At 35.6% G+C, this 15,000-nt stretch overlaps 1 protein-coding gene across 1 annotated transcript in view; it reads right to left on the reverse strand.

Annotated features, from left to right (window-relative positions):
- LOC144964232 (reversion-inducing cysteine-rich protein with Kazal motifs-like) overlaps positions 1-15,000 on the reverse strand; it is a 148,084-nt gene that overhangs the window by 45,406 nt on the left and 87,678 nt on the right. The window contains exon 5 of the mRNA XM_078898282.1: positions 1,604-1,689. Within this exon, the coding sequence (XP_078754408.1) occupies positions 1,604-1,689 (86 nt within the window). The remainder of the gene's footprint in view (positions 1-1,603; positions 1,690-15,000) is intronic.

The following is a 15,000-nucleotide window of genomic DNA, read 5'->3' on the forward strand; positions in this document are numbered from 1 at the left end:
GGTGACTTTTCGCCAGATCTAACAAACTCAGCTACCCATTCATTGCTGAGTAGACAGGGATTCAGAAAAAATCGACTGCACCCGGGATCGATCTCTGGCCCTTTGCGTATAAAGAGAGTGCTCTATCAACTGAGCTATCGGGGTCCCCAAATATTCTATTGGACCTTTTAAAAATACAGACGTTATAACTGTTTTTTTTTGGACGGAAGAAACTAATGAAACTCATATTACTTGATTAGTTAAAACACCAAACGAAATTTTAATATTATTGTATTATTTTAAATGACAATAATGCGATAGAAAGGAGTGGCGACAAGAGATGGACAAAAGAAAACAAAAAATCAGACTTGCAACTTGCTAGGTTCGACACACACACCACACACACACACAACACACACACACACACACACACACACATCTTTAGTAGTCACATACATTTCATTAGAGAAGAGGGGTCATGCCTTCATCATAGATCATTGTCATTGCGATCATTATGGTGCAGTAAATTTTGAAATTTACCCCGTATAATGGAATCGTCCAAGGCGTGCGCCTCCTGTTCCCCCCATCTCACACACGAAAGGGCGGTTTGCGGAGTGGAGGGAGGTGGTCGTCTGCCTCTATGGTCGTCTGTGTCGTTTAGTGTATGGCAAAGGGGGGTGGGTGCGATTAATTAAGTGGGATGGGTGGTGATTGGTGGAAGATAGGCAAAGGACCGAGGCAACGAATCGCTGGGGAAGTAGTATGGCGCGAGACCGTTGAAAGGTGATAAGAAGTGAGGACCGCCGGCGGTCTTCCTCTTTGGGACTGGACCACGGTTCACAGCTAAAAGACCGTGGGACCGGTCCTCGGTCCGGTCCTCAGCGCGGCACTATACTCAAGGCTTGAATAACATTTATTATGTACAACTACCAAATTTCTAAAATTATATAACTCCAAAACAAGCAGGTCATAAAGAATTGAAATAATAAACTAGAATTCTTTTATCCAGTTTAACTGCCGTACACTGTAAAGACACGTAGGTATTTAAAAATTGGCCATAAAACTCGTCCTTTAAATATCGATCGATATAAATTACCCTAATCTTGGCAAAAAACTCTTAAACCTGGGACCTCATGAATTTTCTGGCTATATCTTGAAGTAGTACATGTCTTTCTTATAGATGGTTCGAAGTTGACGTCACTCAGGACTTTGTTATTGTTTTTTTTTTTTTTTTTTTTTTTTTTTTTTTGCCATCCCGGTTTATGAGTACTTCTCATTAAACTGTATTAACCTGACTATAAACGACCATGGTTATACAAAGTTTTGTGTGTTGGTCCGTTATACTTCCTGATGGCAATGTTGTGAGCTCCTTAGCCAAACGCATACTATCTATAGTACGGACCTTAACAAAATAACGTTTCTTTTGTGTTGTTCATTCGTGAGTCAGATTTATACTCCCTTTATCTTAATCTCCATTACTTTGCTTATATTTAAGTACTCGTTTGTCACGTTAAAAAAAATTATTATAGTTTTGGAGCTGCGCTACAGAAATCTACTCTTTATTTATTTGTTCAACAAGTGGTGCGGTGGTGTGAGTTGTTTGGGATGTGTTTTGGGTACTCACGCTGTAGCATCTGCGTCGACAATCCCTGGTCTGTGCCATTTCACAGCATGCTTTGCCTGGCCACGACTTAGATATGATCTGGACGGCTGAATAAAGGAAGAGGAGGAAAGAAAGAATAAATGTGGGTAAATACTAACATTGATGGATGTGAAGTGAGAGAATTTTAAACACTAAGTTACTCCTATGTGAGGTTAAAGGATAGATAGATGAATGATGGTTGAATAATGACGTAATGGACACGTAATGATAAAATAAAAACCCCAAAAGAATATTTGTATGAATATCGGTGGTGATGAATAGCTGTTGGATAAACGAATGAATGAATGAATGAATGAATGAATGAAGGAATGAATGAATGAATGAACGAGCGAATGAATAAATGAATGAATGAATGAATGAATAAATGAATGAATGAATGAAGGAATGAATGAATGAACGAGCGAATGAATGAATGAATGAATGAATGAGCGAATGAATGAATGAATGAATGAATGAATGAATGAATGAATGAATGAATGAATGAATGAATGAATGAATGAATGAATGAATGAATGAATGAATGAATGAATGAATGAATGAATGAATGAATGAATGAATGAATGAATGAATGAATGAATGAATGAATGAATGAATGAATGAATTTGTCAATGAAAGAATATGTCATTTGTATGAGTAAAAATAATGAAGATTAATAATAAAATTATTATGGCGCTTTCCACACACAAAAAAACATCTCAAAGTGTTCAATAACTACACACATGAATGATGAAAGCGAAGAATTAAATACAAGAAGATATCAAGTGGATGAATGGATGGCGGATATATGGATGGATGAATAAATAAATGAAAGGATAGATAGAAGAATGAATAAATGGTTGACTGAGTGAATGAATGAATGAATGAATGTTTGTGCTTATGACAAGGCATGATGGTGATCGCTTTGTCGTTGGAATGCCCTGGCCAGTGACGTTAGAGTATTGAGTCATACACCACATTCAAACCAAATGTAGGACATATGGGCATTGTTATCTTCCCAGTTAGAGATACCAACATACAACACACGATGCCAAAATTATCCAGTAGGTAAGTGTATTCTGCCGTACTCTCAAAAATCATATTTTTCTTTAAATGGCCAGAAAATTCATTCTTCAAATATCGATCCTGGGACTTCTTCCCAAGTTTGAGAGCTTTTGGCAAGATGGAGGTCATTTTATTCGATCGACAATTAATCGAAGGGCAGCATTTAAAAAAATATGTTTTGCGTTTTCAAAGAGCACGACAGTATTAGCCTAACGAATTCAAATAACTGTTCGAAGATCGGTCATTAGACACATCTTCATATGTACCTTGAGGTAATAAGAAACAAAAAAAAAAAAAAAAAAAAGAAAAAAAGAAAAAAAAAAAAGAAACAAAACCCCAACTTATTTTTTGTTTTGAATAAATTTAGTGACTCAAAATACTATAACTAACATGATTGAGTAGGTATGTCTTTTTATCCCCCAAAATCTATGTACGCTATAATCTGTTTCGACAAAAGAAATAATAATAATAATAATAATAATAATTTCTCATTGAATGGCTCAATTCCTAAAGTTCTCACAAAATATCATGAACAAAATTTTTATTAACTAGCTAAACTTTAGCACCGTATACTGAAAACAAAAATAAAACAAAAAACAATACAAAACAACCCCAAAAAACCCCCAACAAAAACAAAAAAAAATAAAAACAAACAAAAAACAAAAACAAAGAAAAAAAATAAAATAAATAAAAAACAAAACAAAAAAAAAAATACAACAATATGATTTTAACATTTTGGCCAGAAACTCACTCTCTAAATATCGATGAATTAAAATGTCCCTAATCTTGTCAAAAACTCGGAACTTCCGATATATCGATTAGAGAGATTTGGACAACATGAGGGCCATTTTAATCGATTCATCTTACCATTTGGTTTGAAGGGCGAGTTTCCGGACCAAAAGTATAAATTGTAAAATGCGGGTTATCAGAGGCGACTTAATGATATTCATAACACAAAGAAATGAAGTGAGTAGGAAAGTGCCAGAAGACAATAGAGAATAAAAATTTCGCGGCGGCGATGGGGGCTCGAACCCACGACCTTACTGGTACTCCCCAGCCAGGTGGAGTTGTCGTACTATCAACACAAGTGCCTGCTCCACTCACTTTTCTGAATATAATATAATATTCAGTAGCCTTACATTATGTTTCTATACGCTCTATGGCAATAATTGCAACTTCGTCATATCTATATTATTATTCCGACTTTATTGCACCTCTATTATCTTCATTACGACAGCGGTGTCATTTATTCCGCATCTTGGCATAAAGACGTCAAGCTCATCACGAGAGATTAACATGCAGGAAGGCGTGAAGACAATGATGATGATAACACCATTGCCGAATTATACTTGTATATTTATTTGCTACGCATTCAACGTGCTATGAGCTCGCTTCTCGCGTCAGCGAAAACATACCACAACAATAAAATTGCGATTCATTTTTTAAATTATTTTATCATCTAATAAATATTATATAACAATTTCCCCATATCTCCGTCTCTCCGTAAACTAATGCGAACGTTTAGGAACAAATTTATCTTTCAAGAACATCAGTTTTCCCCATTGCTTACACTACATTCTATCGCTATGATCATTGTTGCTATTGTTTTCCAAGCGTCACGGAATGGGTGCTAAAGAGGGCATAAAGCAAACACTAAAACGGCGATGACAGGGGAAACAAATACACCCCATTGAGACCGCCGACGTTAGAGGAACTTCCTTTACTCACATCCGTCAGTGCTCACTCCAAACGACACGCGCAAAGCCCATCCACCAGTATCGAAAGACGGAAAATGGATTTTGCACAGCCGACAGAGGAGATAATGAGAATTCCACCTTGGTGAACGAAAATGAACAAACCCTACTGTCAGGTTGAACGTTTCGAATTCCAACCATGCCCCCCCCCCTTCCCGGCCCTTTCTCCTACTCCTCCTCCTCCCCCCCCCCACTCTCCCAAGCATCCCCCTGTTCAATTTCCTGACCTGTCAGTTATCGTTATGGTACAGTTTTTGTTATTTCTGCCCTCAACCCTCTCCTTTCCACCCTACTGCGACCCACCTCCCGATTATTATCGTACCTCTCATCTAAAATGTAAATTGTCAATTAAACGAAACATAATGAATTATGAGTTTGTGGTAAAACAGGTAAGATTAATAAAATATCTGTAATAAATAAAACGACGAATAAATAAATAAATAAATAAGTAAATGATGACGATGACGACGAATAATAATCTCCGTTATACCTCAAATAAAATATCAGTTTTACCTCAAATTTCATTCTCAGTTTTACCTCAATCAATCACAATCTCAGTTTTATCCCCAATAATAATCTTAGTTTTAAGTTCATGGTCTGGTGCTTTCCATTCTCGCTCTATTAATCTATCTATCTATCTATCTATCTATCTATCTATCTATCTATCTATCTATCTATCTATCTATCTATCTATCTATCTATATATCTATCTATATATCTATCTATCTATCTATCTATCTATCCATTCATCTATCTATCTATCTATCTATCTATCTATTTATCTATCTATTTATCTATCTACCTATCTATCTATCCAGTTAGCAATCAATATATCTATTTATTTAACTACTTATCAATCAATCACACTCCCCTCACCCTCGCTCCCAACCTCTCTCTCTCTCTCTCTCTCTCTCTCTCTCTCTCTCTCTCTCTCTCTTAAGATTCTCTACTTTGATATTGCATTCAATACGAACAGATTTTGCAGTAGTTTCACAAAGCTTCACAAACCAAAGCCAGCTTCATTTTTTTTTATAGAGACATCGCCACAAGCTGACCTGCCAAGCCCAGCTTACATGCAGCCAAGACAACAATTTGAAATAATTCATCTCCGTCCCCCTTAATTACAGGATTACATCCCTTGACAGTGATGGCCGAGATGTCGTCCTTTCAAAGGTCGGAGGCAGAGGTAAGGAACAAGAACCTCATATTGCTCTGACTTCGTTGTCCAGTTCTAACTACACTATGTTATTAGTATGGATGCCACTCGTAAATCTTTAGAGGATAAAAATTACTTTTTACCCCTCCGTCGCTACATCACCTTTCCTTATTTTTTTTCATGCAGCGGCGGAAGAGTTCGTTTCCGTCCGACATTCATTGTTCATGCTGCTACCAACTGCTTCGATTGTAATATCATTATGACCTTAAAAGTACGCGCGTAGGAGAAAAATCAATTGTCCTCTTTTGATCTCCTGTTAAATTTAGAAAACAAACCACTTCTTCAAAGGACGTAATACAACACTTTGAGAAAAAGAGCGCGATTTATAGCTCTTAATAACTCACTTGACCGGAGACATACGTCATAAAAAGTGATTATACACAATGTGATGCGACAATTCGTCTCAACACACGTCGTATTCAACCTGATGATAAAAATTTAAGTAAAGACATATTCGCTAGTCAAAATAAAGACCCTCACAGGAGAGAGTGTTTTGTTCCTTAAACTTAAAAACAAAAAAAAAACAAAAAGCAAAATCAAACACGCAAACAACAAATTAAAAAAAAAACAAACCCTCAATTCGGCAGCTCTTCTATTCCATCAACCCTTTCTAAGATCTCTAGAATTAATATTAATTAATCAGATACAATCTTACCTGGAGTGAGGCAAAGGTCTGTGCCGAGGACAAAATAAGAAGATGGAAAAGTGTTGTTTAGACCCTATGCTCCGCCAGGAGCCAAGAGGCATAAGTCAAGTAAGTAAGTCAAGGTAGGTTGTGTACGTCCCAGAGTTAGTTCCGGTCGTTACAACCCCAACAAAATAAAGATTCAAATTGTGGACACCAAATTCATTCTGATTTATACCAGCCTATTTTCTAGAGAATTTAGAGAGGGTGGTGGTTGTATGGAAGGGCTCCCTATTGATTCTGATAATCTTCATTTTGAACTCATTTATTGTTTTCTTCTAGTCCATTCTGACATAAAATCGAATTGAGACGATGGGTCACATATTAAAATTACGTCAGCAGCAATGAGAGACATGTATGTAGTTCAAGAATCTAAGTCCCAACCCCCCCCCCCCCCCCATCCGAAAACAAAAACAAACAAAAAATAAACGACCCACCACCAAAAAAAAAAAAAACCCAACAAAAATCCCAACCAAATAACAAAAACAAAAACAAAACAAAAAACCAAACAAAAACAAACAAAACAGGGAACAAACCCTCGATCCTACTCGTTTGTAAATATTGCAAAAAAAAAAGTACGTCCCATTTCACAACCAGGAAAGAGCTTGAAAACAAAGGGATAAACAGCACAAACAGTCTGAAGTTTACATTTTAAAAAATACTTCGTTATGCGGCTTTCTTCCCGTCAACTTCCCAACAAAGCAAAGAAAAATATATTTAAAAGTTACACACACAGGCAACCATAAGCCCGTTAGACATTAAAACTTGTGTTTGCCTAGCCTTGATCTAGACAAACCGGGTGCGAACGTCAAACATCATCAAGATACCTTAGGAAAACAAACGAACACGAGGAGATATGTTACATATAACACAGATGTACACATTTTACGAACAACACATAACTTGCATACATTACAACTATCTACATCCTCACAAAGTTTGAGAGAGATTCACGTCGGTTATGAACTTGCTTCGTTTCGTTTCAGTTTTGTTTTCGTTTTAAATTTGTTTTTGAAATATATCTTTTTTGTATACTTGGCCTGCTTTTAACTGTGACAAATCCAATCCCGTTTGTAGAGTGCCTATAAATAGCGGAGTGTTTGAAATAAGGGCAGTAACAGGTGGTGAATTTATCTACTTCTCAAATCTACGACCTTCCTTTCCGTCAATGATTTCATCAACAATTTCAGGACGGCAGAAAGAGGACCAGAAGCTGAGAATAGGGTTGTGAGGGTTTGGAGGAGAGAAATAAAAGAAAGAAAACGGAAAAGAAGATGTGCAAAGAGAAAGCAAGGAAACGGATATATATATATATATATATATATATATATATATATATATATATATATATATATATATAGTGGTCGAAGTTGCTAAAGCATTGCACTGTGACCCGGAAAGTCCCGGGTTCGAGCCCCGCTTCAGGCACTTTCGTTTTTTTTCCTTGGGCAGGATTATTAAACCCCATCCCAATTATATTTAAGGAGAGAGAGAGAGAGAGAGAGAGAGAGAGAGAGAGAGAGAGAGAGAGAGAGAGAGAGAGAGAGAGAGAGAGAGAGAGAGAGAGAGAGAGAGAAAGAGAGAGAGAGAGAGAGAGGGTGAGAGAAAGGGAAGATGATGAGGAGGTGCGGATTGTGGATAATGGAGGAGACAAAAATCTCAAAGAATGGCAGACGGAGAGAAGGAGAAGGGGAGGAAGAGGGGAAAGCTGAGAATAGAAGTGGGAAGAATCAGAGTGTGATAAGGATGATAACGACGACGACAATGATAATCAAAGGTGTGGGGAAATAATAAAAAAGGGAAAATCTAAAAAAGAAGTAGGATACTTTAATAGTTCTCCGACCATTCAATATGCAGGGGTCGGGTCGGCAGTCTCGTTACAATGAATCAATCATTTTAACAATGACCATTATTGACTTCAGTCGCAACGGCCTTTGTTTATAAGCAATTTTAATGAAATACCATTAAAAAGCATGTTATGGACTAAAACAACTGATTGTGTTGTCAACTGAGATCTTTTCGGTTTGAAACTTTATCATTTGTTAAGAATTTTTAATTTAATTATTTTTAGTAAAAATATCAAATCCGTTTAATTTTGGAACTGATAAGTGTATGAGAAACAACGAAGAAAAATATTACTATGACAAATACCAACTTTCATTAGACACATTAAAAAAAAACAAACAACCATAAACAAAACGAAAACAAAAAAAACAAAAACAAAAAAAAAAACAAAAAAAAAAACAACCCCAAAACAACAACAACAACAAAAACATCAACAAATAAAACAAAACAATAAACAACCAACCAACAAGCAAACAAAACAAAACCACAAAAAACCCCATAAAAACAAGAGAGCAACCCAAATTCTTCTGCTCTCAGAACGGTGACGACATAATCATGTTCAAATGTTGCCAATCGTCTTGAGAATGTAGTATGTTGAGATAGACCTGACCCTTGAAATTGAATTTTAAGCTTAACTTATAAAATTTTAGTGTTAAAAATGCCTTCATTGAGTGAGTTTTGTTTCTTAAACACATCAATAGAAGTTAAATTTCCAATGATCTATTTGACATAAAATCAGATTACACAGCAGGTGGCGTATTTAAAAAATAAAATGCGCACAATTATGCACAATTAAAATGTCATATGATATTATTTGAATAGTCTGGAACAATGATGATAACTTCAATAACAAACACTGACTGTTGACTTTTTGATAATCCTGCTTTGGCAAGCCATTGTAATCTATAATATTGTTAAAATATCCTGACATGGTGAGCCCTCGTCTCGTTAATGTGTCCTGGAGAGGCACATGAAAAGGGTTAAGAAAACTTGCTTTTTGAGGAGCCCTCATCAAAAGCTGTTGAGATGACATTAAAAGCTCCTTATTGTGATTATCATATCCTGCCTTATTGTATTCGGGTGTGAAGTAATATACGAGTTTGGGTGCAGAGACCGTCTTGTCCTTTGTTTTAACAGTAAACCGATTGAGTTGTGAACTTGATCGAACCTGATGTCTGTCGCCGTTATGACAGTTTATATTCAAGTAAAATAACGTCTCCACAGTCACTGACTCAAAGGTAATGGATGTATAATGTTGTGTCGTGATGGCAGAAAGTCTCATTCAATCAAGTCATTAATATTATGTCAGTATAATTTGCTATTACGCGATTTGCAACAAAATAATTATAATATAGCGTTAACCGGACAAATGCAATTGCTTGCAACCCTTTGGATCGAACTTAAGTATATCGTAAAGAACTCTTCGCCAGATCTAACGGATCCAGCTACACAATCAAGGCTGGATGGATTGTGGGATTGGAAAAAACCCTCGATCCCTTTGTGTGTGAAGCAAGTGATCTACCAACCGAGCGATCGGGAGGCCCACAATGCGATTTAAAGCAGTATTTATTTACGCAATAGCATTCAAAATGATTTTTTTTTTTTGTGTGTGTTTTTTTTTTTAATCCTTGGTATGCAGAACACTTACAAAATTCCGTCACTCTCAAGATTTAGATTTAGCCAATTTTTCACAGACAAGTTGACAAAAATAAATAGAATAACATCAAATAAGACCATATATATATATATATATATATATATATATATATATATATATATATATATATATATATATTATATATATAAACGGTTGTATTATGACTTCAAGCGCCCAGTGCCTATTCTTGGGTTTATCTACTTTTTTCTTTAAGTGAGATGGCAGAAACATTTCTCTCAGTGTAAATTTATAACATAAAAAAATTCAATTAACATTTAATTCCGGCCTATGGTAAATATGCCTATACTCAAAAGTTTTATACTTAATACGTTATGCAAACAAATTAATGTTGAATTTTGAGCGATTTTATTCAAAGCGATTTATTCAGTGACGATGTGATTTGAAAGGGAGACAAAAAGGGCTCTGATTTTGTAAACAAGAACGAACGTGGCCTTATTGTTTGCTAGAACTTGAAAACCCTGGCAAAATTATATATAAAAAATAGCTTCATTATAATATGTATTACTGTTTTATATTCAGGGGCTGTTTAGGTTGACTTGGTATTTGAAATACTGGCTGGAACGGAGGAGATATTACTCTCTGTCGATATTCGTTGAGAAGAAGTATGTTGATCATGATTTTTCTTGGACTGCTGATTGAATTTAGTTTTCAGATAGAAATTTCTTAAATCTTTAGTAAATTACCTATAGTATTTTGAATAATTTTCTTAATTTTGTTTTTGTTTTTTTACACAGAGTCGAAATTGAATTCAATAGTCTGATGTCACGTCGCCCAGCAACGGCGGCCATCGTGTTTCTAAACAAAGAAAATCGGTACTTTTTATTCTTCATGCTGGCTAGAACTTTCCATATGTCATGTGATCAGAGTGTATAAAAGTCAAAACATGATCATATTTATGTTTTTCTCCTTTGGATACACTTTTATGCTCGTTTGGAGGAATATTGCATAAGGGCGTCCGCCATTGTTCCGATAGTTTAGAGCCAGTTACTAAGTTAGCATGCGTCATTACGAGGGAAGTGACGTCACGACTGGTGAAGCGTATTGCTATCATCCTACATGTGTTTTAAACTGTTTATTTATCCGACATTCATTATAATTTATCGATTTTTGCATTTTTTCCCAACCATAATAACGTTCTATCGCCTATTAGGTGAATGCGTCCCTGGCGCTGATATGACCTAAATGTGTTGCAAGCGCCGTAAAACCCTTAAAAACATAAAAACAAAAACATGAATGCGTTTATCATAAATTATGTCCCTTAGTTGTGTCCGGTGAACACTATTGTTTGTAAACACCTTTGGGGGAAAGGGGGGGGGGGGTTGTTTCTACGAGTGAACAAAACTCACAAAAATGACACAATTCATTAGAACAACAAGCCAATCACAATACCAATCCCGCGTGGAAAGGTATTTGTAATGATTCCTTGTCTACCAATCAAATAAAGGACTGAATACTCTTCAACAGTCGTAACGTCACTTCCTTCCTAATGACGCATGGTAACTTAGTAACACTGGCTATAAACTATCGGAACAATGGCGGACGCCCGTATGAAATATTTCTCCGGCGAGCATGAAAGCGTATCCAGAGGAAGAAAAAAACAACATAAATTTGATCATGTTTTGACTTTTACACAATCTGATCACAAGACATAATATGAAAAGTTCTAGCCAGCATGAAGAATAAAAAGTAATGATTTTCTTTCTTTAGAACCAAGATGGCCGCCGTTGCCAGGCGGCGTGACATCAGACTACTGAATCCAATTGGATTTAAATTATCTGATTACACGTCGCCCAGCAACGTGAGCCACCGTGGTTCTAAACAAAGAAAATCGGTACTTTTTATTCTTCATGCTGGCTACAACTTTTCATATGTCTTGTGATCAGAATGTGTAAAAGTCAAAACATGATCAGATTTATATTGTTTTGTTTTTTTTCCTCTTGATACGTTTTTATGCTCGTCGGAGAAATATTTCATAAGGGCGTCCGCCATTGTTCCGATAGTTTAGAGCCAGTTACTAAGTTACCATGCGTCATTATGAGGGAAGTGACTTTACGACTGTTGAAGCGTATTTGGTCACGCCTTAACTTGAGCTTCAATTTAGCGCATTGCCCACTAAACGTTATCAACGCGCACCCTAGAGAACAGCAACACTTAAAATGTAACATAATATATACAAAGATGAAAGAAAACCAGAAAAGGCAATGAGAATTATTAGACAGTGCATTTATTCGAGAGCCAACACAACAAGCGAGTCATTAAAAAGAACTACTATTTTTCTTTTTCCAGTTTACTGTCTTGGTCTATGAATCAATTTTCTATGTCAAAATAATATATAAAATGATAACTGATTATCCTATAATATCTAGATATTTTGCCTTTTTTTTTCACGCCAGAGATATTCAAAACAATTTACCTCTGTTTGGACAATAAAGATTATATTATTATTATTATTATTATTATTATTATTATTATTATTATTATTATTATTATTATTATTTATTATTATTATTATTATTATTATTATTATTATTATTATTATTATTATCATTATTATTATTATTATTATTATTATATTATTATTATTATTAATTATTATTATTATTATTATTATATTATTATTATTATTATTATTATTATTATTATTATTATTATCATTATTATTATTATTACTATATTATTATTATTATTATTATTATTATTATTACTACTACTACTACTACTACTACTACTACTACTACTATTACTACTACTACTACTACTATTACTACTACTACTACTACTACTACTACTACTACTACTACTATTAGTATTATTATTATTTTGACATTCTCAACCAAACCGGCCTTTCGTCACAGTCTAACAATTCTCATAGCTTTATCTGGTACTGTATCAGAAGACACATCTTATACAATTTTATTTTGTTTTCGAGGATGACTCAGACAATCTCAAAAAGATGTATTGTGGACATGACAACAGGTCGTTTGTCTACTGGTTTGAGTTTTGTCAAAAGGATCACCGGCAATATTGTGGTGGTGACATACTCTGGCTAGAATGCCCAACTGACAGGTGACACGATGCTGCCTCAGGATACAATTACATCTGCCGTTAGCAGGAAAATAATAAAATAGAGAAGGTGCTTTAAGGTTAAGAATATGTATTCATGTATTATTAAACCCAGCGCAATGAATAGTCAAATGGAAAAAGGCTTGAATCATAATCAATCAAAGCACAGAATTTGAAGCATGGTCGTGACCAAACCAGTTCTACCGTCATTGTTACCACCACCATCATCATCATCATCATCATCCTCCTCCTCCTCCTTCTCCTCCTCATCATCAGCATCTTCATCATAATCATCATCTTTTGTTGAATATCATTATTCCTGATGTCATAAATGCCATAGCTATTATCTTTTAACTGACGCATACTTGGTAGAAGTAGATATATGCGGGTCTTTTTGGAAACCCCCCCTACCCCACTATATAAAATAAAATAAAAGCAAAAACAAAAACAAAAACATCCAGGCCCCAAAAGAAGAAAAAGACCGGACCCGTCTGACAGATGAACACAGTGAGCTGGCATTCTGGCAGACGTTCAGACAGAGCGATGGCGAGGCAATTCAATGACAATGTATATTTAAAAAAAAAAAAATAATAATACTATGAAGTTCGGAGTTTACCAACATGGCACCCTGTAGTGTCATGTTTCTTGGAACGCCCACTGTCCACCGTTAAACCGGCCCACAACGGGTACGGTCTGTCAATTGACCCTAGATGACACTGTCATAGTGTAACAGATACGGGATATGATTGCAGATAACTCTAGAGTCTAGAGCCAATATTATCGTCATGTACCTTATTTTTAAATGGAAATATAAGTACAATTTCACACCGTTATACGTAATATAACCATCGCGCCATATAGATACTAGCACCGCATCACGAACTTCTTCACAGCTGTCTATATGAAACCAATTTTGTGTTGTCTCCAAATAATTATGAATCTCGATTTATTTACCAATTTCCAAGGTAGTGTCGGAAGGATAAATAGGTTTCATGAATTACAAGAATCAGGTGGAATAATAGCAATTATCAGATCATGACATTGGTAATCTTATGATTATTACATTATGAGACAATAATGATTCACTTTTTCAGAGAGAGAAAGAGAGAGAGAGAGAGAGAGAGAGAGAAAGAGAGAGAGAGAGAGAGAGAGAGAGAGAGAGAGAGAGAGAGAGAGGGGGGGAGTAAATTCTTTAGTCATTTGATTCTGTGTTTTAAAGAGGATGCACAATTTTCACTCTACAGAAACTTTAAAGTACAAAGGAAAACAATTAAATGAAAGATGGTTTACTGACTCTAAACATCACATTTTATACACAGGGCGTAAAGAAAGAGCAAAGAAACAAGAACCGGGGATGGGATACAGAAAAGGGAAGGAAGGTGGTGGTTGTTGGTTGTGAGGGAGTGGGGGGGGGGGTTATAATGTTGTTGTGTACGGACATAAAAGCAGGCATCAGGTACGTCGAGTAAGCATCAAGGCATTCAAGTGGCGTGTCACCGACGTCAAAGTGGCAAAGCCAGGTCCCTTGTCAGGCGACAGTAATGACAGTCACATCAAAGGACATCAAAGGGGCCGCGGTGTTGATCATGCCAAAAGCCGCTCTCAACTGGGCCCGTTGAAATCTGATTAGTGAGTGAGCTGTCACAACTTATACACATGATGTTAGAGTGTACACATCCAAGTAGAGCCAGCAGATGGGATGTGGGGAAGAAGAAGGAAATCTAGGAGAAAGCGATTGAATTTAGAGGTTTTGAGCTCGTGGCAGTCTCATCTCGATACAAATTATCTTTCGAATTAACCCTCTCAACCGCGAGACTGAATTAATTTCAAGTCATTATTTCTCCCTATATTGACTTACTTTTAATCCTCTTCGCTCCTCAAGGACCATTTTGAACCTCCACAAATAATTGTTCGCCACCACGGTCTGCCTGTCCTTTCCCTTATTTTTCTTTTTATTTTATTTAGTCATTTATATATATATATAATATATATATATATATATATATATATATATATATATATATAATATATATATATATATATATATATATTCTTCCTCCCATGTGAGGTTTACAG

This window comes from Berghia stephanieae, chromosome 2 (assembly GCF_034508935.2).
Source record: "Berghia stephanieae isolate SIO BIC M18660-M18661 chromosome 2, UCSD_Bste_1.3, whole genome shotgun sequence".
NCBI lineage: Eukaryota > Metazoa > Mollusca > Gastropoda > Nudibranchia > Aeolidiidae > Berghia > Berghia stephanieae.